At 39.4% G+C, this 26,691-nt stretch overlaps 2 protein-coding genes and 1 long non-coding RNA gene across 3 annotated transcripts in view; 1 reads left to right on the top strand and 2 right to left on the bottom strand.

Moving 5' to 3' along the window:
* The window catches only part of p4htm (prolyl 4-hydroxylase, transmembrane), a 43,903-nt gene that overhangs the window by 2,975 nt on the left and 14,237 nt on the right, over window positions 1-26,691 (top strand). The window contains exons 2-5 of the mRNA XM_003217859.4: window positions 2,663-2,744; window positions 19,795-19,985; window positions 22,503-22,599; window positions 25,622-25,784. Coding sequence (XP_003217907.3) covers window positions 2,663-2,744; window positions 19,795-19,985; window positions 22,503-22,599; window positions 25,622-25,784 — 533 coding nt within the window. The remainder of the gene's footprint in view (window positions 1-2,662; window positions 2,745-19,794; window positions 19,986-22,502; window positions 22,600-25,621; window positions 25,785-26,691) is intronic.
* On the bottom strand, window positions 4,360-16,405 carry LOC103277981 (secreted frizzled-related protein 5). The gene is given in 4 exon segments (XM_062973781.1): window positions 4,360-9,053; window positions 10,438-10,554; window positions 11,562-11,731; window positions 15,438-16,405. Coding segments are annotated over 4 exon segments (900 nt in total). The 5' UTR covers window positions 15,737-16,405; the 3' UTR covers window positions 4,360-8,739.
* LOC134297092 (uncharacterized) lies at window positions 20,563-20,967 on the bottom strand. Its single transcript, XR_010003820.1, has 2 exons — window positions 20,903-20,967; window positions 20,563-20,872 (listed from the first exon to the last, which is right to left on the bottom strand). It is a non-coding gene; the product is annotated as an uncharacterized LOC134297092 (long non-coding RNA).

The raw sequence follows: 26,691 nt of genomic DNA, 5'->3' as shown, positions 1-26,691 counted from the left end.
ACAGACTGGCAGCCAGTGAAGCTTCTGCAACAGGGGGCTTCTCTGCTCCCTGTTGCAGCCCCATTGAGCAACCTGGCTGTAGCTCTTTGGATCAGCTGATACTTCCAAGCACTCTTCAGAGGCAGTGTAGAGCATGTTACAGCAATCCAGACAGGATGTAACTAGGGCATGAACGACCATGGCTAGATCTGGCTTCTCAAGGAGTAGTAGATGGCATTTGTTCAATATCTCAAAATTTAGAATTGATAGGAGGAAACTGTTGCCATTTTTGGAATTAGCTGGTCTAATATCCCCAGAAATAGGTCTTAACAATTGAGGCAACACGCTTGTGTAATATAAGCTTTCATCAGAGTTTCGTCTCACTTTTTAAAAGTTTTGGAAACCCTCTCCTCCTCGAAAGTGGAGGTCTTATATTAGGTCCATCTTCTACACTGTTGAATTAATGCAGTTTGACCTCGCTTTAAGTACCATGGCCCAAGGCTGTGGAATCATGGGAGCTATAGTTTGGTGAGGCACCAGCATTCTTAGGCAGAGAAGACTGAAGAACCTGTCAAATTCACAACACTGAGCCAAGGCAGTTAAAGTGGGGACTGCATCTAAACATGAAATTAATGTATATTTCATGTGCACCTTGTATGTACAGCCTGAAAGTGACCTTATACACAGTATTTTTAATTATTTTGGTCATAGATTGCATATATTGAAGTATCATCACTAAGCAAAAAACTCATGGATAGTTTTAGATTTTGGAGTATTTTGGAATCCCGGATAAATGATACTCAACATGTACCTGATTTTGCAGATTTAGGAGATAGAATTTTTGAAAAACAGTAAGCATATGTCTAAATAGCAAATTTTGTGAGGAGCTCACATGACACTGTCTTCAGTGTACATCCTTATCTTATTTTCTTCAGTCTTCTCTCTTACATTGAAATATTTGTTCAGAAGAGAAGGATGAAATACGTTTTGATTGACAGTGCTAGTACAGCCCTCCCCAGCCTGATGGCCTTTAGTTGTGTTGGATTACAACTCCCATCAACCTTAACCAGGACTGCAAAAAGATGATCAAGCATAATGGGAGATGTCCAAACCCCCTGGACATCTCCCTTCATGTAGGTTTGGAGAAATGTGATTCTAGCTGCCTATTTGGAAATATCCATAATGTTAGCCCCATTTTTCAGCATGCAGATAATGGGATTTACAAAAAAAATTCTACACAGTACTTCTGAGCTTTACAGGATGGTTTAAATGGATCAAGATAATTGTAATGCTTTTTAAATGCATTTCCTGAGGTGAAGTATCACTGTGAATATGTTATTTGGGAGTAATCAGTTATTGCTGCAATCCCTTTCATCATAACAGCACAGTGATGAGCATAATGATTTGCTGTTCTATTTTAAAAGCTTTCATTTGTTTTTCTGTATACATTCTCACACTTTGTCCTTTTGGGTGAAAAATAATTTAAAAACCAGACAGAGCAGTAGTGCATATTGGTAAGGCTTTGTTTTGCATGGTGTGATGTGAGGATACATCAGCCTAATTAACATGATATATATTGAATTTTGGTTGGATTAGTACATTATAATCAATGCTTGACTGGTATAAAAGGATCTGACATGAACAGTATTGATGCAACTGGATAACAATTGCTCTTGGCCCTTTCATTGGTTTATTGTTCAGATTTTTTTGTGTGTAAATGTCAATAGTGAGAAATGACATATTAAATCTGTCAGGATGGGCATGTTTTCCAGATAGGTTTTGGAACCCTACTTAAAAGAAATGCAGCTGCTGTATTCAGGTTGTACAAGGAGTTCCACAACCTTCAAATCATTTGGAAGTAGCACTGTATTTTGAAAAGTGATAATGAAAAAGGTACAAAGGAATATTAGCACCTCACCACAATTTCCTGTTACAATTAATGTCTAATTAGTAGTTTGTGAAACGTTCAGCTACATGCTGGTGGCAATTAATTGCAAAATATGACCTCCTTCACACAAAACATACTAAAAGAAATCATGCATTGTATCTACATTTACAGTCAGCTGTCTGCATCCACAGATTCTGCATCCATGGCTTGAAAATATTTTTCAATATCCTTTCAAAAGCAAACCTTAGGTTTGCCAATTCATATAGTAGGCCATTTTATATGCTACTATATATAATGGGACTTGAGCATCTATAGATTTTGGTATCCACCAGAAGTTGAGTTGTATCCAAACTGGATTCCAAGAATTATTTGCATTGCAATGAGGTAACATGAAAGGAAAGCCATCTTGAAAATGTTAATCTTATGTACTGATTCTAGAAAACGCATACTGTATATGTTAAATGATACTTGAGGTATGACTTGGAACTGCATAGTCGAGCTGTGTACTATCTGGTGCTTAAGAGTTTACCATGCCATCCTTTAGCTGGGAATTGTGTACAGTTCTGCAGCACGATGGGGGCACATTTAGATCTTTCCTGACACTTTGGTTCTGTACTTTACAACATTCATAATCAAAATAACGCATATGAAGCTGCCTAAAGACTAATGAACCAATTCTCTGGCCTCAATTCTTTCAGCAGATGCAGTTGGATAAATGTGATTACAATTCTGCATGATGGAACAGGCCATTTGCATTTGAAGTATAGCATTTAATTCATTCTTTTCTTTTTCAAGGTGGGTCATAAACAGAAGGTGGAGCTGGTTCCTAACAAAATCCATTTCATGAAGACACTCAGCTTGAAACCACTTCTTTTTGGTAAGAAATGAACACTCATGGAGATACATCTAAGTCCTGTGAACTCCAGGCTTGTTACTAGGGGAGAGAAACATAGCCGATATCTTAGCTAGGTTTCTTCTTATTAAATTGTCTTTTATTTTGAGTCTTGAAGTTTTTTCTCATAAATCATACTAATTATTAGCATTAATGTCTGTATTCAGGCCTCTTGTACAGCAGTACATCTGGATATTTTTCAGACCCGTGATTCAGCTTTAATCCCCATCTGCAACGCAGAACACATTTCCATTTTTTCTCTGTATTTTCTCAATTCTAAGAATCGGTGGCGCAGCAGGTTAAACTGCTGAGCTGCTGAACTTGCTGACCAAAGGGTCAGCAGTTCAAATCCAGGGAGCGGGGTGAGCTCCCGCTGTTAGCCCCAGCTTCTGCCAACCTAGCAGTTCAAAAACATGCAAATGTGAGTAGATCAATAGGCATTACTCCGGTGGGAAAGTAACAGCGTTCCATGCAGGCATGCCGGCTACATGACCTTGGAGGCATCTATAGACAACACCGGCTCTTTGGCTTAGAAATAGAGATGAGACAAATAGAAGACTGTGACCCCTTATTGAAAATATATTGTCTGAGAAATGATTATGAAAGACTAATAGATGAAAGTATTGCACTGTATGCAACAAACACTTGCAATGTATGTATATTTGAATGAATGAAAATTAATAAACATTATTATTAATAGAAATAGAGATGAGCACCAATTCCCAGAGTCGGACACGACTAGACTTAATGTCTTACCTTTAAGATACACTGTTTTCCCATATAAACAACTCTGAAAATGAGATGCCTCTTTAGAAATGCAGGTGTTTTTAACATATGTAAGTAAAGCCTTTTTCTTATGGTGGCAACTGAAATTAGTGTGCATCTTACAATCGATGGCATCTTAGAATTGAAGAAATATGGCATATGTCCTTTCACTTCTTTTCTCTAGCATAGAAATAAAACCGAGGGAACGTTTCCTTTGCCCCATACAGCTATGGAAAAGATATGTTATTGCTCGTTTTTATGTTAGTATCAGCACATCATCATGTTGACATTTCCAAGAAAGCCTATACTCTAAGGCCATTCCCTCTACTTTCTTTATGAGAAAGTTGGGGACAAGGAGAAAAAGGGAATGGAAGGTAAATATATGTGTGACCTTCCTTTTGTCCAGTTCAATCAACTGTAGATAAGTTGTTGTTGTTGTTGTTGTTTGCCTTGAAGACATTTTCAACTATGGCAACCCTAAGGGGAACCTATGATGGGATTTTCTTGGCAATACTGTAATTATTTGTTCAGAGGGAGTTTGCCATTACCGGTATCTTCCCTGGGTTACCAGTGGGTTTCCATGACCATGAAGGAGATTCAAACCTTGGTCTCTCAGGCCCCTTCTACACTGCCATATAATCCAGGTTATCTGCTTTGAACTGGATTATATGGCAGTGTAGACTCATATAATCCAGTTCAAAGCAAATCATCTAGATTATCTGCTTTGATATGGCAGTGTAAAAGGGGCCTTAGAATCCTAGTTCAACATTCAAACCAGCAAGGAACACAATTACTGAGGCAGATAAAAATTGCTACTTGGTTTGTTGGCCAAAAATAATTTGTTTGTTTGTTTATTTATTTATGAAATTTATACCCCACCTTCCCCCACTTAAGGACCCAGGGCAGCTTACAGCAGATAAAGCATACATAATAAAAGTTAAAATATTTTAAACCAAATATTAGTAGTTGCTGTTAACCAGTGTGAATATGGTAAACATGAGTCTTAGCACAGATAGAGTATCGTATGCCGTTCAGAGTCAGTCTCTTTCTCTTAATACACACATTAGAATTCAAGAGCAGGACTTACAAGATAAATGGCAAAGGTTTGTCTTCCCTCTCTATTTCGTCTTTCTTTTTCTTCTTCAAGAAATTAAACTGAATTACACACAGCTAAGAACATAATCTTGCACTGGAATAAAAAAGTCCTATTTTTTCCTAATACCTCACCAGCAATTATCCCCCTTCCCCCAGTTTACACATTCTTTGCATTCATGCTTTACTACAGATAACTTAATTTAGACCTGAGCTCAGCAGAGCAGAAATCTGTCTTCAAGACTAAGACTAAAGACTAGTAAACAATATTTTTTCTAAACAATCAACTCTAGATCTCTTTCCTTCTTTGTAGCAACTTAGCTTGATATTAGATTATTACCAGAATGGTTGCTTTTTTACTTGGTGATAGAAAAAATACTGAAGCACCTCACAAGCGAATAAAATTTAAATGGCATAACCTTCCATGGAGTAGAGTTCTTGTCATAGGTGTCACAATACATTCATTCATTTTCCAGGTATCATACATATTTTTGTTTTTGTTTATATTTTTAAATCTTCTCCAGTCTACTGTAACCAAGAAAAATAGCAGGAAAGAACAGGCAGGAGCAGGCATTTAAAATGGCTCTGTCAACTCCAAATCAGTTAGGGAGGTTCCAGATAAGGCATTTGTCCTGCCTTCTTCTGAATATTTGTAAGCCTTTGCTTTTCACCACTTTATTTATTCTGTCTACAAATTATATGTTATGTTTGAAATTGGAGACTCAACAGCTTCGGCTAGCTTAGCAACTGAGTTTATAAGTTCAGTAGGGAAAACATCATCAATTTCTTCTTTCTATATCTTTAAAGAGCAAAATACTGCACTTGGTTCTCGCTGGAGGCAGCTTCCTTGGATGAAAATTATTGTTGCTATGGTGACAATGGCAAACCGAATTGTTGACTCCTAAAAGAAATCAGTGTCAATCAAAACTCTTACCATGTGAGACTGAAGAATAATGTTCTTGGCAGAAAATAAAATAATGTAAAAAAGTATACACTGATAGTATATCACTACAGAGCAACTTTGCCAGTGCATTAAAACAGCTGGTCCTCTTTTCAGTCCACTGCCAATTTGAGTATTTGCAAAGGTGGCAACCTTAGAAAGTCACAGAAACAGAGTTGGAAGACGTCTCAGGCGCCATGGAGTGTTCTAACCTCTGCGTCTTTTCAGAATGTGGTTTACCAAAGAATCTTGACTCTTTCAAACTTCGGATGTCTTGTTTTCCATGCTGAAAAATGTTGCTGCCTCAGAATGGAATTTCCGTCTACCATTACAAGAATAATCTATTCTTTGAAATTTTAAATCAAGGTATTGCTTAATCAGGTGTCAATTTAAGTACTTATTCCTGACTGCAAAACCTACCTGTAGTAGTTTGTTTTGAGGTTTTCTTAGTCCTACCTAGGTAATAGATACCAGGTCCATATAAAACCCTAGAAGCATAGAGTTGGAAGAGACCCTAACGGAAATCCAGTCCAACCCCATTCTGTCAGGAACATACAAAGCACTCCTGCCGGATGGCCATTCAACCTTTTTTTAAAAAGTATAATTGGCACACAACAGCAGTTGGATCGTTCTGTTTCCAACAAGATAAGAAAGACAATCGAATGTAGGTGAGAAACTAGATTGTTCATATATAAATTAGCATAAATAAGCAACACAGCCTGATACTTCCTCTGCTAGTGACTTTATCTGACAGAATGTCTGTCATACCTCCAGCATAATAAACTGTCTGCTTTCGAAACAATAGATGTTTAAATATATGAGTGTGCGACAGTTTTCTCATAGGCATTTTCTATCTATCAGATGCTGCAATAAAATCCGCAGAGGATACAAAAAGCTCTGTCTCACCCAACCATCTATTTGTGAATCAAATGAGTGACTCCCGAATATAATGAAAGATGTTTCCAGTTCCCCCTCTATAGTATTCTCTATTCTAGCCACATAAGCTACAATGGACTGTAACCTTTCCTAAGTTCATCTGCCCCTTCTCAGTATTATCCATAAAACAAGAAAAATTGCTTATTTTACAGTATAGTTGTTTACAAAAAATTGGGGTGTTGGGGTTGTTGATACTGGAGAGAGATGTGCAGTCCTCCAAGATCTGGAGGAGGTTAAACAATGTCTTTTCCCCATCCTGTCTCTTGGTCTCCATTTTCCCACTTTTAACCATCATGTGTGCCAATCACCAATCCTACCAAAAATGTTTTGTTCCTCTTTCTGATACTATGCTGTCGTTAAAGTGGTTTTGTCAGTGGCTTTTCCTGAAATTTGATGATAGAGAACCAAGCAGCAGCAAACCAACAGACAGATAGCAGATAGCTCAACATACATATAGTTAACAATACTCGTGCATTCCTAGCAAACACAGCCATGTGGAATACAATTTTTTAAAACAACATATTTATAATACATATGCTATAACTAGTTAGCAGATTTTCATTCAAGAGGAAAACAGCAAGAAACTAGACAGCTTTCTTGCAAAAATGTTTTACTATCGGTGTGGACAACTTCCACATTCACTGCGCTTCACAGGACCTTCTGCAATACAGGTGGAAGCCACACAGCTCTCAAGTGTAGCATCGCTAGGGTTGTTGCTGAAATGTATAGGTTTTCTGTGGTGCAGGACAGTGCTAGACTGTTTTCTTGCAACATAGAGTAAGACTGCGAAGCAGAACATCTACCTCTGTGTGATTGAAGTGATAGAGAAAAGTGAGGATTAGAATCATAGAATTGGAAGAGACCACAAGGGCCATCTGGTCCATCTTCATTAGCGAGGCAGGAACACACAATCAAAACATTCCCAACAGATGGGCATACAACCTCTGCTTAAAAACTTCCAGAGAATGAGACTCCACCTCCCTCTCAGGCAGCATATTCTATTGTTAAACAGTTCTGACCATCAGGAAGTTCTTGATGTTTAGGTGGAATCTCTTTTCCTACAGGTTGACTCCATTGCTCTGTGTCCTAGTCCCCAGAACAGCAGAAAACAAGCCTGCCCCCTCCTAAACGTGACATCCTTTCAAATATTTAAACATGGCTAAAATGTCTTCTCTTTTCCCTTTCTTTTCTCTAAGCTAAACATACCCAGCTCCCTAAGTTTGGCTTCCAGACCTTTCATCATTTTTGTCATTCTTCTCTGAATGTTGCCAGGAGTATGCTTTGTTGCTCACCATTGTCTTAATGCAACAAGCATTTTTAAGGAACACACACTGCTATTGTTGGTTTTGAAATACATAGTATTCATAATCTATGAGTTCCGAAAAGAGTTTCCCTTACACAATGTATATGTTTGTGTCAAAGTATAAAATAATTTGGCTTGTTATGGAAACAAGGATTGGTGAGAAAGCTTCAGTGGAGAAACCTTTCCCCCATGGTAACTCTTCCAGGAGTGAATTTCCCTTCTGAAGGGTAGATTTCTCTCACTTCCTATTGTCTCACTCCTATTCTTAACTAAGAGTTGCTTCTAAGTCAGATGTTTGTAACTTGGGGAATGCCTGTATAAAGGTTTCTGCTTATGATGGCTAATGTTTCTATGCAGTGGAATTAACTTTCTACATGTTTCTATAGTCATATATCGCTTGCAGACCAAGGAATAGTTGTCAAGAACTCATTTCTTCCTGAATGAAGCTTTCCAGTTTTTTTTTCTTAATGGTTTTCAAAACTTTGACTTTTCAGGAATTTTTTCTAAATACATTGTGTATATTTACACATCTGTATATCTGCCAGATAAAACTAGCACACTAGAGATTTCTGAGGAGTGTGCTGGAATCACATTGATTGAATTCTTGGAATTTTAGTGTTGCTCATGAGAACATAAAGTATTTCACCACACTATTAATGTTTGCACTGGTTAGGAAACTTTTCTATTTCTATTGTTCTTGCATTGAGCAACTTCAGATAAGTGTCCAAGGAATTTCAGGATTCTTCAGAGTACAATTTGAAAACTATTTTCTTAGTGCTGTGGTGCCTGCATTTGTTTTTTAACCCTATAAAATTATACATTATATACAGTTGTGTACATGCCTAAGATCTTGGATTTTTTTAAACCCCAAATCCTTCTAGATAAATGTCAGAAAATCATTTCTGTCACCCAGATGGGATTCTACACCAGAGGCTAAAAGCAGTTCAGACCCGGCACTTATAATGTTTCCACCGCCGTGCAGCAGTCTGTAAATTTCGGTTCTTCTTGTGCCAGGCATAGGCTTTGTGCACCACAATTTTGCCACTCTGCATATCACCACTGATTACATATACCCCTGTGTTTGTGCCTCTCATAATATTGTGTACACAGGTAGCATCTAGGTCCAGCCACTTCTGGAGTTTTGGGTGAGCTTCAGTCTTGAGGAGAGGGCCATGCTTCAGAACTTCTAGTTTTGAGTCAAGGTCGAAGTCAGCAATGGCAGAGGTCTTGTTCTTCCTAGAAATCCTGATCTTCACAGCTAAAACAAAGCAGACATATTTCTATTAACAAAGCCTGAAAAAGAAGCTCATGTTCATACCATCTTTTTTATACCAATCCAGCCATTTCTTTGCTCCTAGTTTTCTGTCTAGCATATTTATTTATTTATTCATTTATTTACAGTATTTATATTCCGCCCTTCTCACCCCGAAGGGGACTCAGGGCAGATCACATTATACACACATAGGGCAAACATTCAATGCCCATAAACACATCAAACAAAGACCGAGACAGACAGACGCAGAGGCAATTTAACCTTCTTCTGAGGGGATGTTCAATTCTGGCCACAGGGGGGAGCAGCTGCTTCATCATCCACTCTGACGGCACTTCCTCATTCCAGGTCGTAAATTAGTTAAACTTGCCTCCCCACTTTTATAAGTGGTACCTTATTTCCTACTTGATAGATGCAACTATCTTTCAGGTTGCTAGGTCAGCAACGAGCTGGGGCTATTTTTTATTTTTTAATTGACGGGTGCTCACCCCGCCACGGGCTGGCCTTGAACTCATGACATCATGGTCAGAGTGATTTATTGCAGCTGCTCAACAGCCTGTGCCACAGCCTGGCCCCAGTCGTTTTTAGTAAAATCAGAATTAAGAGAATAATGAAGGATACCTATGAAAGCACAGTTTTGGTGTTGTATAGCAGCAGTATATCTTTAGTAAATACTGCAATAAAGCTTATTTAAAGAAGGAATAGAATTCCACAGTAGCCAATCCTACTGTAGCAATGTGTCTGCATTCAACAGGCAAGGCGAATAGCAGCTGCTTCCAGAATTCCTTTCATAATTCAGTGTTCACTACTGAATTATGGCTCTCAAAACATCATACTGGCTCTTAAAACAATATATATACAAAATAGACAGGGAATAGCTTGAGGGTGATCTTAGAAAAATTACTTGGGATCAGAAAAATCAGCCTCCTTCATCCAGCATACATGTAGTCCCCGGTGGCATAGTGGGTTAAAGCCTTATGACTTGAAGGTTGGGTTGCTGACCTGAAGGCTGCCAGATTCAAATCCAACCTGGGGAGAGCGTGGATGAGCTCCCTCTATCAGCTCCAGCTCAATGCAGGGACATGAGAGAAGCCTCCCACAAGGATGGTAAAAACATCAAAAACATCCGGGCGTCCCCAGGGCAACGTCCTTGCAGGTGGCCAATTCTCTCACACCAGAAGCAACTTGCAGTTTCTCAAGTCGCTCCTGACACGGAAAAAAAAAATCCAGCATACACACACAAATATCCCCTTAGTATTTCCCAATATTTAAAGAAACAGAAAATCATAAAATACTGATATTTACTACTTGTTTGCTGAGACAAGGAGACAGCCTGGAGTGGGTAGCGGAATGGGAGCAGTTGTTTACTTACCAAAATCACTGGTGCAAAAGTTTTCCAGGATTTCCTTGGGGGAGCTGGGTTCTTCTAGTTCACAGTCCCTGCAGCTGGCTCGGGGCACTGTTGGAAATTGTACACAGTTTTAGCTTTCTTTTGAGGTTAACATTGTGTCAAACAGTGGTCTTCTACTGCTGGTACTACATGTGCCTTTGCCTGCCAGTTCATGGCCATTTCCCAGGAAAGGAAGAAAAACCTGTTGCTAAAAGGGATAAAAATATTCTCTATCCCTGGCACATCGTAGGGAAAGTATTGCTGAATCCCTTTATCTTACTAGGTCTAGAAGCACTAACCTAAATAAGTTCAAAGTCTACTAATAGTGCCTTTTCCCTCGAAGGGAAAAATAAGAAAATTAACTTGGTTGAAATTGACTTTATCTGATGCTCATCTTCCTTCATACAAAATGAACTGGTTCACAACCATTTCCCTCAGAATATTCTGAAATTTGCTCCTGGAAGTCTGAGACTGGCAGTGTAGTAAACAGATCCCTGCATTTCTATCAAATCCACAAGATAAGAACTCTCATTCATTCAAAGTCTTTAAACAGAGGCAGACATAAATGTCTCAGGAGAACTTTAGCAGCGTATTTCTACATAGCAAGGCATTTCCCCGGATGGTTCTTGCAGTCCTTTCCAACCCTGATCCTAGAAGGTTGAGATACATTGAAAGTGGGAGCCAGTATGGCATAGTGATTTGGCTATTGTACTTAAACACCAGGAGACCAAAGTTTGAATTTTCCAAGCCATGAAAACCCACTGGGAAACCTTCAGCAAACCACACTCTCTCAGTCTCAGAAGATGGCAAAAGTACCAATGTTTTCAAGAAAGCTCAATGACAAGTGGGTCTTAAAGTTGCGGTAATCAGAAATGACAGTTTTTAGGCTTTGAGGGAGTTTGGGGTCACCTTGCACTGCAAAAATGCCTCTTCTAAAAAGATTCCAAGGATTAAACTTTTTGATGAAAGAAATGGGAAAGAGGGTCTGGAATGGACTGCAAGCCATACTTTGTCCACTCCATTTTACCATTCACATAGTCTGCCCCGCGTATGTGTAAAGAAGAAGAAGGTGTCATGAGGCAAGTACAGATACTAAAATGCCATACTTCTCCTGCTTGAGGTGCTTTCATTTGTGATAGAGGCGATGCACAGCTCGTGGTCTTCAGGAAATTTATTGCAGTTCAGGATTTCAGGCCAAGGATAGCCATAGCAAGCCATAACGGGGGCGCAGCTGCCCCTGACTGCTTCACACAGGCTGCGGCAGGGAGATATGACCCTGGGGAGAAAGAAGGAAGACTGAATCAGATGCAAATCTAAGGGGCATACACATGCTTTTTTACCCAATATTTTGAGGATGATTATAAGGAGTTTTTAAACATCCAATTTTTTTTTTTAAAAAAAATTGTGTCAGGGGCGACTTGAGAAACTGCAAGTTGCATCTGGTTTGAGAGAATTGGCCGTCTACGAGGACATTACCCAGGGGACGCCCGGATGTTTTTGATGTTTTTACCATCCTTGTGGTTAAAAAACAAACAAACAAAAACATCCAATATAAATACTGTATTAGTAACAGTATTTCAGTTTCAACTGTGAAGCACTAATTTTGTAAAGATGACTGTCCATCTGTTATTTTATGCTGAAAATAATATTTATTCACATAATGATTTGAATGGATGAGATGTGTGGTCTTTTGAACACTGGATTACTACTCTGGAGAACAGGTTTCAAATCTTTGCTCAGCTATGAAGACTCATTGTGTGACCTTGGGCAAGTCACATCATATTAACCTCAGAAAAGTCCATGATAACTTCACCTTAAGATTGCTATAAGTCAGAAACAACTTGAAGTCATATAACAACAATGTTTTGCCTCCTTTTCTACAATTTGCTTTTACAATTCCTTGACCCAATGAAACATGCTGTCCCTGTCTTTAATTGGTACTGTTTCATTATTAGGTGGAGGCCACAAGGAGACGCTAGACAAAGGATAGTCCATTTTACGGGAGGGGGGTTTGAAGGAGTAAAACTAATTCCCCTTGTTTTCCTGTTATTCCCGCCACCCATGTCACTGTTGTTTATGACATGGGAAGTGAGGGAGAGAATAACAAGCGAAAACTGAGGGTGGTGGTGGTGGTTTTCCTCCTTTAACTCCTCCCCCCCCCCTGTAAAATGGAGTATCAATTTCTATCTAGTGCCCTCTTGTGGCCTCTGCCTGGATAATGGAACAGTACCCTGGTGGTACAGTGTGTTAAAGTGCTGAGCTGCTGAACTTGCGGATCAAAAGGTCGCAGGTTCAAATCCGGGGAGTGGAATGAACGCCCGCTGTTAGCCCCAGCTTCTGCCAACCTAGCAGTTCGAAAACATGCAAATGTGAGTAGATCAATAGGTACCGCTCCGGCGGGAAGGTAATGGCGCTCCATGCAGTCATGCCAGCCACATGACCTTCGAGGTGTCTACAGACAATGCCAATTCTTCGGCTTAGAAATGGAGATGAGCACCAACCCCCAGAGTCGGACACAACTGGACTTAACGTCAGAGGAAACCTTTACCTTTACCTACCCTTTAATTATAATTGTATCAAAATGCCCATAATTAATGTGAGCTCTGTGTAGAGATGAACAGTCGTATTATATGTATACCTCATGAGCTTCCCTCAGAGATGACAGGCTGGATTGTTTCCAGTGAAGAGCAACCAAAATGGTCAAAGTTTTTCCTAATGTTTAGGTGGAATCTGTTTCCCGACAATTTGAATGTATTTCCCTATATCCTAGTCTCTAGATCAGCAGAAAACAAACTGCTCCCCTCCTCAATGTGACAACATTTCAAATACTTAAACATGGCTATCATGTCCCCTATCAGGCTTCTTTTCTCCAAGCTAAACAAACCCAGAGATGGTGGTGGGATATAAAAAATAAAGTTGTTATTGTTGTTGTTGTTGTTATTATTATTATTATTAAGACTCCTAGATCACTTTCACCTGAAACCATCTGTGTGTAAGCCATGTGATCTACTGCTGGTGATGGTGCATATTTCAAGCTAGTTTTTTTAAAACTACAGCTTCCCTTTAGCAACAACTCCATGAACAAAAATGAGTTTTCATCTAGTGAACATAGTGAGGAATTACAAAATTGAACTCATGAAAACATAGGATACTGTCTTTATGCCATTTGTCCATCCAGTTCAGCATTGTTTAAACTGACTGGCAGCAGCTTAACAGAATTGTAGACAGAAATTTTAGACAACATTTTTTAAGATACCAGTAATTAAACCTACACATTCCGTTTGCACAGCATAATCTCTGTCATAGAGCTTCAGCCCTTCTATGGGCTTCCTTTGTCTGCATTGAGACTTCAGATCTATTTTTTCTCAAATATATTTTCATTGACTAAATAGTGCGTTGTTATGATCCTATTTGAAATAATTATCTGTGTCTTGTATTTATTAACTCTAACTTGAGCTAATTAACTGCATCTCCTTTGCTGTGAGAGAAAATTAACCATTTGTGCAAGTAAAAGACATTTTCCTTAGAGATGGAAAAGGAGCAGGAAAGGGCAAACAAAGTTTTCTACTGGCTGGAACAATTTTACCTTGTGAAGAAATGCTGCAGCATTTGAGATTTTCCAGCTTACTTCTGAAATATAGCTCACAGCACCGTCTATTCTTAGCCAGTACTATGGGCTATATTTCAGAAGAAAGAACTGGCAAAATGACCTCTAAGCATTCTGTGCCTAAGCAAGCCCTGTGAAATGCATAGGGTCACTGCAAGTTAATGCAGAACTTGAAGACACATACACACAGCTTGGGGAATTGGGGAGTAGTGAGATGATAGCCAGTCTTTCATAAAACTACAACCGAGGAACAACTGGTTATTGATGCTTAATAGTAGTAAATAAAACCGAGGAAAAACATATAAAAAGGGAATACTTCACATACTGTAGAGTTTAGCTGTTGATTTTGTTTCTACAGAATGTAATAACAACCAATGATCTAGGTGGATTTCAAAGAATATGAAATTCATTTTGGGTAAAGACATTGATGGCTGCTATTCATTGAAATTGTATATTACTTTAGTATCAAGGGCAATATGCCTCTCAATATCAGGAAAACATGAGTGACAAGGGCTATTTGTCTGGTACAATATTTCTACTTCATCCTATATGGAAAAAAAGATATTGGGGCATTTTACATAAAACATTAAAAGAACAGTCTAAACTATTTAAATAATGAGCGTAATTTAAAGAAGCTAAAATGTTATTGAATATATTCATGTCCTGCCTATGGGCTTCCCTAGGCAATTGAGCCAAGGGGATAGTTAACTTGATACAGTACTACTCCTGTTATATACTGAAACAGGGTTACTGGAATACTTTATAAAATCAAAATCTTAATATAAATTGTGGAACCATGTGGCAGCACCAGTTAAATCATCAGCTTGTCTGGTCATATCTATAGAGACAGGTATATAATGAGGCAACCAAGAATTCCACTTAAAAATACTTGTGTGGCTTCTTTACAATGAGCTATATGTGCCTTTGTTCTGCTTGTGCCAAATAATACAAACATGGGGAAGATTGGCTTTATATTTTCATAGGAGGCTATTAATCCAAAGATTCTTTAAGTTTCCAGGTATGAAAAAAGCCGCAATGTGTTTTGCTAGAAAAATAAGTCAGGACCACATCTGTCACATTGTAGATGGGTTTTTTTGTGGGGGATGGGGTTAAGTAAGGCTTCCCCAAATGCATCTCTCCAAATAGGTTGGAGTTATAGTTCTCTTCACCTTTGCAGGTTGAGGTTGATGAGAGCCATGCTCCAAACCATTTTGAGTGTTTAGGATCTGGAAAGGTTGAAGCTGGAGAAAGAACAAGGCAGAATTTCCATGCAGATAATTCAAAGGTAGCAATGGGGTTGGAGCTGAAGAGGCAGGCAGCAAACAGAAGTGGAGCACACAAAACTATACAGTCAATTGAAGAAAGTGTAATTTACCTGTCCAGGCAAATTGGGGCAAAGAGAGAGCAGAGGAAGATCCTGGCATCCGGATGGCACTCTCTGGCTAGTAAGGGCAGCCAGCTGCTGGACTGCTGGATTGCTTCAGTCATGGTCTCATGGTCCAGCAGATTGGGGAGTCTCATCTCAGTGTACCCAATGTCATAACACAAAGCCATGTTCCTTGGAATGGAAGTGCATCTGGAAGCACTTCTGCGGTAGCTTCCAAAAACTCCCACAAAGTCCCAAATTAGCAGATATCCCAACAGTGCTAGAAGCTGTTGCTGTGTGTATAGCATGGTGGGATGTCACCAGTAAGACAGATTTCCCAGATTCTCAGCAAAACCCCTCTCCAGAATAAATCCTGCCTTTCCAAAGGCGATCTAAACTGAGAATGTCTTTGAGGGATGTGTTTATTATAGCAGAGAGGCCACCTGTGTATGGGTGCATCTTATTAATCTCCTAGGTCACTGTTTGGTTTTGTTTTTTTCTTGGCCAGTAGCCCCCAACTGTTTGGAGTTTGACTAGCAGGTATTGAAAGGAGAGCAATCAAATCAGCTTGAATGGTCCTCCCCACTCCACTATCTTGGATTTTGGATTGAATCATTGTTTGAGGACTGTTTGGACCCACCTCCCCTTTCCCCCTCAAGGATTAGTCCTTATTTTATAAACACCACTGTTTTCCTCTCCTTTGTGTCTTGGGGCAAAGCAATCACAAAGTTAATTAGGAGACATTTGTTTAGCTCCAGCCATTGTTAAAGAGGCAATGGGGTGTGTCAGCCCTGGATTCAGAGTGTTAACTCTTTGGGAAGATTCCCTGAACCTGGAAAGGGCTCTATGAAGGTCACTGTTGACACACTGGATGGGGTTTGGCAACAATTTTCTCTCTTGTAACCACACCACAGGAAATTAATTGTGGATAGTCATCTACGTCTCATTTGGGTATTAACTGGGGTCCTGTGATACAAGTGGGTTGCTCTATTCTCAGATAATTGTCGAAAACGTTTATTGTCACCTCACTGCCATTTTTAAATGTAGACCATGTCAAATTGGTGGGGGGCATTGCTCAATAGATTGGTTCCTTGTTAATTTGTGTTGTGCTGTTGACTAATAGGTGGGGGTAGTTGAGGAAAAGAGTCTCCTAAGGGGATTACATTCTCTGTCAGGGGTTTACATAGCCATTGTGCTTTCTTCTTTTCTATTTCCTATGACTCAAGAAACAGTTTCTTGGTGTTCTTGCTCTTTACCAATTAAACCTGAGTTAAAACCAACATTTGAGTGTATCACCATATAAATAATTAGTTGCTTCTGGTATGTTTACAAGGAAGTTTAGAAGCTCTAGATAAACATTTTTATCAGGATGTACAAGGACTTACCTTTGCATTTCATTTTCCAGGTGCAGACTTTATAAGTTATAAAGTGCAGGATTTAAGTCGTAATACAAACCCCTGAGCAGTCCATTAATAGTGAATGTTGCTGTCTCCAAGCTCCAGCTGTTGCTCTTTCATATGGAAATAAAATTAGAAAAAGAAAGAAAAAAAGAAAGAACAAGGTAACAAGCAGGAAAGTGCCTGAGCTCAATTTTGATAGTAATTTTCAGTCTCCTTGCTGGGCAACTTCCCAAACAGCTATGCTGCTGGAGAGAAAGGGAGATCTGCCACCATCCTGGTGAGATTCTCAATGTGTGCAATGTATGTTTAGCTTGAGAAGAGAAAACTCAAAGGGATAATTTTCATTAACGACGAAAAAGGTGCAGGAAAAGGCTAGCAAAATGATTCAGGGGCTGAAACAATTTCCTTGAGAGGAAATGATGAAGCATTTGGGGCTGACAAGCTTGATGGTCAATTCTAGCTATTACTTGGATGGGATACCATCACTGAATCATCATCATCATACCAGGTGCTGTATGTTGTATTTCAGAGGAAGGAACTCTGAGTATTGCTTGCCTAAGACAACCCTCTGAAACTCATGGGGTTGCCATTAGTCAGCAGGGGGCACATACAATTCCAAAAGTATGGAAATGTCAGGCACTCTCCCATCATGTTAAGGCATAGGGTCCACATAGTGCCAATGCCCAAATACCACCCACACATGGAGGGAGTGAATGAATCCATATCTATGATGGCACGTCCTCAGATCATTGTGCAGTCTTGCAACACTCATAAAACAAAAGAATACAGTTGCAGCCATAGTTATTCTATGCTTCTTATATCTTAGTTAACCAGTGCTGCCAGGCCTGGGGCATATCTTGAGGCAGATGTTCAAATCCCCTTATGACAATCACAATCATGAGTTAGAAGCAGCATGCCCAATGAGGAAGAATAAGAGTCCACACATACATTCCTGGCCAGAAATTTTCCAACTCCAAATAGTTCAACCAGAACAGTTAACTAGGATGTCCACCAACATATACTGATAACAGCAACCTCACCTACTAACCAAGGTAGGAAGCAAGAGATAGATGTTCTATTCCTCCAGAGGAAATGCGACCCCACTTACCTCTTGTCCGTCAGACCATAAACCCTTATTTCAGGGAACTGATGATGATGATGATGATGAAAATATTCTGTACTCTATATCACAAGTTTGGGATTCAAAGTGACTTATAACAAATTCTAGAAAACACTTGTTAAAATTCACAAAATACAACAGTTAAAACTAGTTTAACAGACAAAAAGATTAAAAACCAGATGAAAACATACATCATTAAATACACACACATACTGTATGTACACCAGCACAATAATCAGAAGAGGCTGTGCATTCATTGAGCGAGACAAGCCTGCCAAAATAGAAAGTTTTTTACTTTTTTCTGAGGGGGAAAATAAGTACAGTAGTGTGCCAGTGTTAATTTTTCTGGGAAGAGAATTCCAGATCCTGGTGGGCAACTACTAAGAAGGCCCTTTCTTACGTTCACACCAGATACATCTGTGAAGGTGGTGGAACAAAGATAAGGGCCTCCCCAGCAGATCTCAAAGTATGGGCTGGTTTGTAAGGGCGGATGCACTCCTTCGGATAACCTGGACCAGAGGGATATAGGGCTTTGAACAGTGATCAGCAATAGACTAGAAGTCAGTGGAGCTGTTACTACAAGGAAATTCTGTATTGTGTTGAAGGGAGATGTTGACAAGCTGGAAAGCGTCCAGAGGAGGGCGACTAAAATGATTAAGGGTCTGGAGAACAAGCCCTATGAGGAGCGGCTTAAAGAGCTTGGCATGTTTAGCCTGCAGAAGAGAAGGCTGAGAGGAGACATGATAGCCATGTACAAATACGTGAAGGGAAGTCATAGGGAGGAGGGAGCAAGCTTGTTTTCTGCTGCCCTGCAGACTAGGACACGGAACAATGGCTTCAAACTACAGGAAAGGAGATTCCACCTGAACATCAGGAAGAACTTCCTCACTGTGAGAGCTGTTCGACAGTGGAACTCTCTCCCCCGGGCCGTGGTGGAGGCTCCTTCTTTGGAGGCTTTTAAGCAGAGGCTGGATGGCCATCTGTCGGGGGTGCTTTGAATGCGATTGCCTGCTTCTTGGCAGGGGGTTGGACTGGATGGCCCATGAGGTCTCTTCCAACTCTACTGTTCTATGATTCTATGATTCTATGTGTGACAAAAGGGACTCAAGCTCCTTCTGCAAATGTTGCCTTAAGGCACAGCTGCAGATACATATCAATAACGTTAAGGGGATTTATAGGTTTTTCCCCGCCTCAGCATCAAGATCCAATCATGGATACAAACAGGATGTAGCCATGAAGGGAATTGCCACCCAAATAAGAATTCTGGTTCCTCCCTCCCCTCTGTGAATGTTTAGCCATGCAGGAACTTAAAACTTAAGCTGAACCTATATTTCTATACAGTTAACCATCCAAAGAAAGGGGGCAAGCAATGTTAGTAAGGATATATAAACATAAAAAATTGAGCTGTGGACAACTTTTAATGTTTAATTATCTGGAAAACTAGTAATTTGGAGAGTGACAGAAAAAAACGGGAGGGGGGAGTTTTTTTTTTTAAGGGAAAGACCTTATTTCCACTGGCCAGTAAATAAACTCCTGGATGCCAAGCTTTTGTTTCCCTTGCATGAGGTCCCAAGATAAAACAAGCTAGGAAAATAATTCAAGATCACATCTGTCGTGTTCTGGATGTTTTGCCTCTTTGTTACCGTTAATTCAGGCTTCTTCACTTAGGATATAAAGGAGATTTTTTTTGTTGGATTCAGGATCAGAAATTGGGAAGAGACAAAGGGCTTAAATGCTCAGCCTAAATACTCATTCCTGAGCTGAGCAGCAAAGACGGTATGTGTTCCTTGGTATTTACTTTTTGATAGCAACATTTTTTTTCTTTCTCTTCCTCTCTCTTGGGTAGAAATTCCAGACTTTCTGAGTGAAGATGAATGTAAATTAATTATCCACCTGGCTCAACTGAAAGGACTACAGAAAAGCCAGATTTTGCCCACAGATGACTATGAAGAAGCTATGGAAATGATAGATATCAGCCAGATGGATATTTTTAATCTTCTAGATCACAATCAAGATGGACAACTGCAGCTAAAGGAGGTATTCAGGATGGGCTGTTGGTAATTTTTTCAAAGATATGAGGCTTGTTAATATGGAGCGATAAACATTTAATGCTAAAAGAATATTAGAACTGTCAGGGTTAAACCCAGAACTGTCTGGGTTAAACCCTTGTGCTGGCTGACCTTAAGGTTGGAGGCTTGAATCCGTGAGACGGAGTGAGCTCCTGACTGTCAGCCCTTGCGTCCCATGTGGGGACATGAGAGAAGCCTCCTAGCAGGATGGTAACACATTTCGGCGTCCCCTGGGAAACATCTTTGTAGACGGCCGATTATCTCACACCAGAAGCGACTTACAGTATGTTCTCAATTCGCTTCTGTACAGATGTGTGACAGGAATGGAATCCTCTTGATCCCACCACACACACAGATACCACCAATTATAAAGATGTCTTATGGATGATGATTTTAATTAATTATTTATTTAATTATCTTCTTCGCTGCCACCAATGGAGGAGATGTCGGCAGATGGCACTGGTTCTTTTTATACCTTCTTTGTTTATTTTACCTCAGATGTTGATATTGCTTAACTTGGTATATAATTGTGACAGAGACTTAGATGGAATTAAATCAAAACAAGTTTATTGCTTGTACAGAGCTTGATGGTTTCTTATAACTTTTTAAAGGCACTTAGCTTAATGGTTACAAACAGATATGAGGTGTTCAAACTTTCAAAATACTTCTTCCTCTCAGCTAAACTAAAACCTGATCCTCCTGGATCTACTGGGATTAACTTTCCCTAATCCACAGCCTCTGTAAATGACCCTAAACAAGTCCCCTAACTTGCTTAGTCTGGCCTAATAGAGGTCTGTCCTTCTGGTTCCCTTCAGTCTTGAAACCAGACTGCTCCCTGTGATTTAAAATCACAGACTGTCTAAAATAAATCCTTTTATTTTAGACCTGACTCAAATTCTTTTATTTGAGTCACCCTGATCCTCCACATGAGAATCAGTCTTCTTCCTGCGACAAAAAATCACAGACTCCAACTGGGTTTTAAAACATTCCCCCTTTTCCTTTCAAACAGCGGTTGGCTCCGCCCCCGTTGCTAGGGCAACTTCCTCAGAAGGCTAAGATGGCTACCTTCCCCTACATATTATCAACTCCAATACTCACCCATTTTAAACATAGCCAAACCTGACTGTTTAAACAAATCAAATAAACATGTCATCCATAAATTAAAACATCACACTTCTTTACAGCTTCTGACACGATAAATAAATCAGAACTGTAAGCTTTCTCTGGTACAGTTGTAACAACAAGAATCAGAAAAATATACATCATGTTTGAAACTAAAAATGCTTTATTTTTTGTTCTTGAATAAGACACTGGTTTCTTTTAGCTGTGGATTATTCAGACAAGTCAGTTTGCTTTAACTCATAATTCCTAGCTTAGACATGAAGACTTGAAAATAACCAGAGACTCATTTTCTCTCTCTTTTTTTTTTAAGCGAAATTTAACATGCTGCAGGGTGCCTTGTTTCAAAGGAAAACCATGGGAACCAAGAGAATCAGATTTTTTGGATGCTGTATACTCTCATATTTGTTTATTCATTTATTTGCAAAACCGGGGAAGTAGGTGTCTAAGAGGGTTGACAGGCAGCATTCCTCCCCTGCCTAAAGAAAAGGGGGAAGTTGATGCACATGATGCTCTTACAAGTTTGCTCTTATAATGCTGAAATATAGTTAGTGTTTCATCTAAATGAGACCACACTGAGCATCTCTGAGTTTGGCACAAGTTAAGGGCCCAAGTTAAAGTGCCCTTAACTTGTGCAGAATCAGCTTTGCACAACTCTTATTCATCATCATCATCAAGGCTCAAGGCAGGGTAAAACATAGTTAAAATACATACATAAAACATAATGTATATGTTATTTAAAGACATAGACCTAAGATTAAAACACATTAAAATAATGTATGCCAGTGAAATGTAAATTTTAATTCATAGTTTAAAATTGACTGGATAGACCTTTAAGCAATACCTTTGAGGTCAGCTCTCCACAAGGGATAGAGGCCCAGAGGAGAAATGTTTTCTGTCCAACAGAACTGACCTAATTTAATGTCCCTGTGGCTCTTAGTCACATATTGAAGTAGCACTTGTCTGTACCTGTCTGTGCTTCATTGAGGAGAGACAACTGATAGCATTGGTTAGTTCAGTTTCAGATCTGTGTGTCCCACCAGTTAGATAAGACTCTTATTGGGTTTCTCTGGTGACATAAAGCAGTAGTAGGCAATGTTCACCTCAGGTGTTGCATCTCCTTTTTGTTTCTCTAGACGCAGCATTTGTTAACAGATACATGATAGACTTTTTTTCCAGGTTCTAACTCAGGGGTGGGAATTGTATAACCTTTAGATACTGTTGAAGTGCACCTCCCATCATTTCTCAAGATTGGAGATTTGCTAGCTAGTACTATTGAAAGTTTGAATCCAAAAACATCAGGAAGCCTGCATAACACCAGTACTAGACAGTGGTTTTCTTGAAGCTGATATATTTTAAATTTCAGGTGTTGACACATACCCGCCTAGGAAATGGCCGGTGGATGACGCCTGAGAGCATCCGGGAAATGTATACTGCTGTGAAAGCAGACCCAGATGGCAATGGTGAGCTAGAGAAAATGCTGCCTTCTCATACTGTTCACTCTTGCTCCCGCCCCAAGGAGATTTAGGCTTTTTGTGATCCAGCAAATAGAAAGCTTGCAAAATTAGTACAGCATGAGAAAGGCTTGGTAGGTCAGTGATGATGTGTCTAAAGTCTTTGGCTTCAGTAGTAAAGGACTGTCTGAAGATGTAGCCTGCTCATCATCCTTTAACATTTGCTCTAAATCTGTTGAATGCCTGGATATGTAGTAATATTTAATACCTGAATTGTTTGACCATTATTTTGAAAATGATCTTATCTTGGCTCTTGTATTGCTCTGCTACGGGCAGTTGGATAACCTCAGTTTTATGCTAGAGGCTACATGGCTTCCAGATGGCTTCAACCACCCTGCTGGCCTCCTGAGAGCTCCTGCTGGCCCGGATGCACACCGTGAACTCCCCTCTTCTAATTAGAATGTGTTCAGTTGAACGCCTCTCCATTTCCTAATCAAATTAGGCAAACTGGCAAAGTGTGTAGCCGTGCTGCCAGCTTGCCTGGTGATCTGCACAGCCGTTGGAGAGGTTGTGCTGGAGTGGGAAACAACACTTTGGTGAATGGGGGGCGAGGCTTCAAATCCGGTGGGCAACCCCATGCCCTGGTGCCCTTCTAGCTGATGACGTCTTTGGCAGAGGCTGGGGAGGATGCACTGTCCATGGTGTTTTCAGCACTGTAAACATCAGCAAACAAAAGGACTTCAATTAAGTTCTCAGTGCCGTGTTTGGGGTGTCCAGGGTGGGCTCTCTTCTCAAGTTTTGCTTTCATTGTTAGTAGTGTGGCAGCAAGAAAGCAAAGACTCGTATCCTGGATATAGTGCTAGATCATGGGGGGGCCTTTCGCTGATGGAGCAATAGAAGATGTGAGTGTGCACTGGAAATTAGTGACAGTCATGACTGTCCTAAGTTGCCTTCTCTTCGGAGTCTCATTGTTTTCTTTTCATTTCATAATTAACTGTGACTAGCGCTGCTGTTCTCCTGCTGTTTCCTATGTACAAAACCTTTTTGTTAACATCTAGTATATAGGATAGCACTTGTTTGTTTTTAAAACCAGGTTTTAGCTCTCTTGTGGGCTGAGCTGTGATTAGAAAATGTGCAATTGTCATCTGGACTTCAGTGCTCATAGACACGTCAACTGTGACCTATAACCATTCCAAATCTCTTAGTCTGGCATGGGGAATCATTGGGCTGCTGTTCCCATCATCACAAGCAATAGCATGTTAGTAAAGGTAGTGAAGGGATTTGGGGTCCAACAATGACTAGAGAACCATAAGTTGCTCACAACAACCTCCAAGTCTCCATTTTAGGCAAGGCTGAAAAGCCTGGGGCTTTCCAGATGTTATTGGACTGCAATTCTTGCATTCTTCACCATTGTCTAGCCTAAGTAGGACTGATGGGTCCAATAGCATATTTAGTGCTATGTAATTTCTAACTCCTGATTTAGATTACATGGAAAATATTGGTTAATTTATCCACAAAGTCCTTGATCTCAAGACTGAAATATATCTCTCAGCTTAATAGACAATTCTACCTGAGCCAAGCCATTATGTGTACATGAACCTAATTTCAATCATATTTTTTATGGATCTAATTGCTACTTCTCCCTCTAAATTACTGTTTCCTCTTTCTTCTGGCTCCTAAACATTGCCACCAAGCATATCAAAAATTCCCCAATGCACTCTTGCAAAACCAAGATTTCCTGTTTTCAGTATCATGTTTGCTATAAAAATTTCCAGTCTATAGAAAATCACTTTATAACTATATATTTCTCTAAGATATAGTTATAAAGCTATGTTGTAACTTGACTCAAATCACAAGGAGAGAAGGATAGGAAATAAAATTTATTATTATTATTATTATTATTATTATTATTATTATTATTATTATTATTACTATTATTACTGAAAAACAATCTGAAGAAACATATTCATACCTTTTATGAAATAATGTGGTACAGATTTTTTAAATAATGCGTAGGATTTAATTTAAAAACAGTTCTAAATTGGGTAATGTTCCATTATCTGGACTGATTCCAAAAGGGGTCCTAGACAGAGAAGAATAGTCCATTTTATTGGGGGGGGGGGGGGGGGGAGGAGTTGAAGAAGGAAAATAATTTCCCTTGTTTTCACTGGTTAACCCTCCCCCCAACTTCCCATGTCATGAACAATGGTTGTTTTGACAATGGTGACATGGGTGGGAGAAATAACAGGGGGAAATGGTTTAACTCCTTCAACCCCTCTCCCCCCGTAAAATGGACTATCCTTCTCTGTCTAGGCCCCCATTTGTCCTCCGCCTGGATCATAGAACAATACCCTAAATTGTTTATATATTCTACAGGTACTTTTTAATTACTGTTTTTTTCAGAAATCTTTGTAGCTGGGGTTTTTTGCATGTTAAGGACACACCAAAACTTCTACCAAACTCTTGTATCACGTTCAAAATATCTCGTAACATCGATTACTACAATTCACAAAAACAATTTGTCTTGGACAGTTCAGGAGGCATATTGTAGGGTTATACATTTGTAACTGTTTCATGTTGCTTTCTTTTTAGGTAGAAAAAGCATGGCTTGCCCAAGGTAACCCCATATGATTCCATGGCCTAGTGTCTCCTCAACAGCTCGTTAGAGTCCTAATTCAGCATTCAAACCATTATACTCTCTGGTTCTAGAAGAGTTTTCCCCCTTTACCTTTTGAACTTTATTGGGCTTCTGTTCTTTTCATTTCTTAACATTTTTAAAGGCTACAACTTGTTTTTTTGCTGTTGGTAGGAAAAGCCAAGTTCTCCTTAGCCCCTTTCTTGCAACTACAGAACAGCTACTAAAGTCTGAGAAAGTACTACATGTGTATCAGATCTCAAAATGGCATATTTATCTCCAAAAAAAGTCAAACAAGATACAGAAATCAATACTTGAGAATTGGTTAGTTCATCTCCTTTAGTTGCCTAAAATGGAGCTGTCCATAGCCTTTTCGTTTTATTTCCATCTTGCCAGGTGTGCTGAGTTTGGAAGAGTTTAAGCAGCTGAACATCCGGGACTTCCATAAGTATATGGGAAGCCAAAAAGTGAAGATGAGTGACCTAGTCCGGAATAGCCAGCACACGTGGCTCTATCAAGGCGAGGGGGCGCATCAAGTCATGCGCTCCATAAGGCAAAGGTAATTAGAAAAGGCCACCCCAGCAATACCTAACTGAAGCACAGGGGACAGGGAGATCATTTGTTAGAGATGTAAAACGATGCTGCTTCATTTTGTTATCTGTTATAAGCTGCTAAACCTATTTAAATAGTTTTATGTTGTACATAATTTGTTATTGGGGTTTGTTGTTGTTTTTCTACACAACTCTTTTGAAAGTATTGGAAGAAAATTGTTACTGATATGTTTGTCATGTTATTGCTAAGTGTATTTGTTTTTCTTAAGAACCCTTTTAAATAGAATTGCTCATTTCTTGCCTACTTAAATATACAGAGTAGTGCAAACAAAGCCTGTGAAATGAGACAGTATTTTAGATGCATTGTAGCATGTCTTTATTTTAACTTTATTTTTAAAATTTAAAAGGTGCAAAAAGAGATCTAGTAGTAGTCAGCATTGTGAGTAGACATTTTGAACCCTTCTCTCGTGCACTGAAATGCCAATAAAAATTGTCTTCTGTCCCAGCTCTTCACACTGTACAAAGCTGCTATTTCTGTCAAGAGAGAAATTAGGGTTGGCAGAAATAGGACCCTCTTCTTGTAGAATGGATAGCACAGTCCCAAGCTTTGTTTTTCAAAACTTCATTACACTAAGTTCAGTGAAGCCTATTCCCCAGTCAGTATGTTTAGGATTGGGATCTGAGTTTGCTTCTCCTTCATAAGGCTAGTTTTGCGACTTCATCCAGAATCCCCCATGTTCAAAAGAAACGGGATGAGAAAGACAAAGATGCTTCTCTTTAATTTTTATATGCAAGTCATTAGGGCTAACATGATTGGCCAATTAAAACAAATCCAAATTAGAAAAAATTCCCAGCTGCATGACAATTTTATGAATGAATACTTAAAACCATTAGATAAATACTGTAACATTTTAA

This window comes from Anolis carolinensis, chromosome 2 (genome assembly GCF_035594765.1).
Source record: "Anolis carolinensis isolate JA03-04 chromosome 2, rAnoCar3.1.pri, whole genome shotgun sequence".
NCBI classification, from domain to species: domain Eukaryota; kingdom Metazoa; phylum Chordata; class Lepidosauria; order Squamata; family Dactyloidae; genus Anolis; species Anolis carolinensis.
The sequence above is the reverse complement of the archived record's forward strand: the minus strand, read 5'-3'. Positions and strand labels throughout refer to the sequence as shown.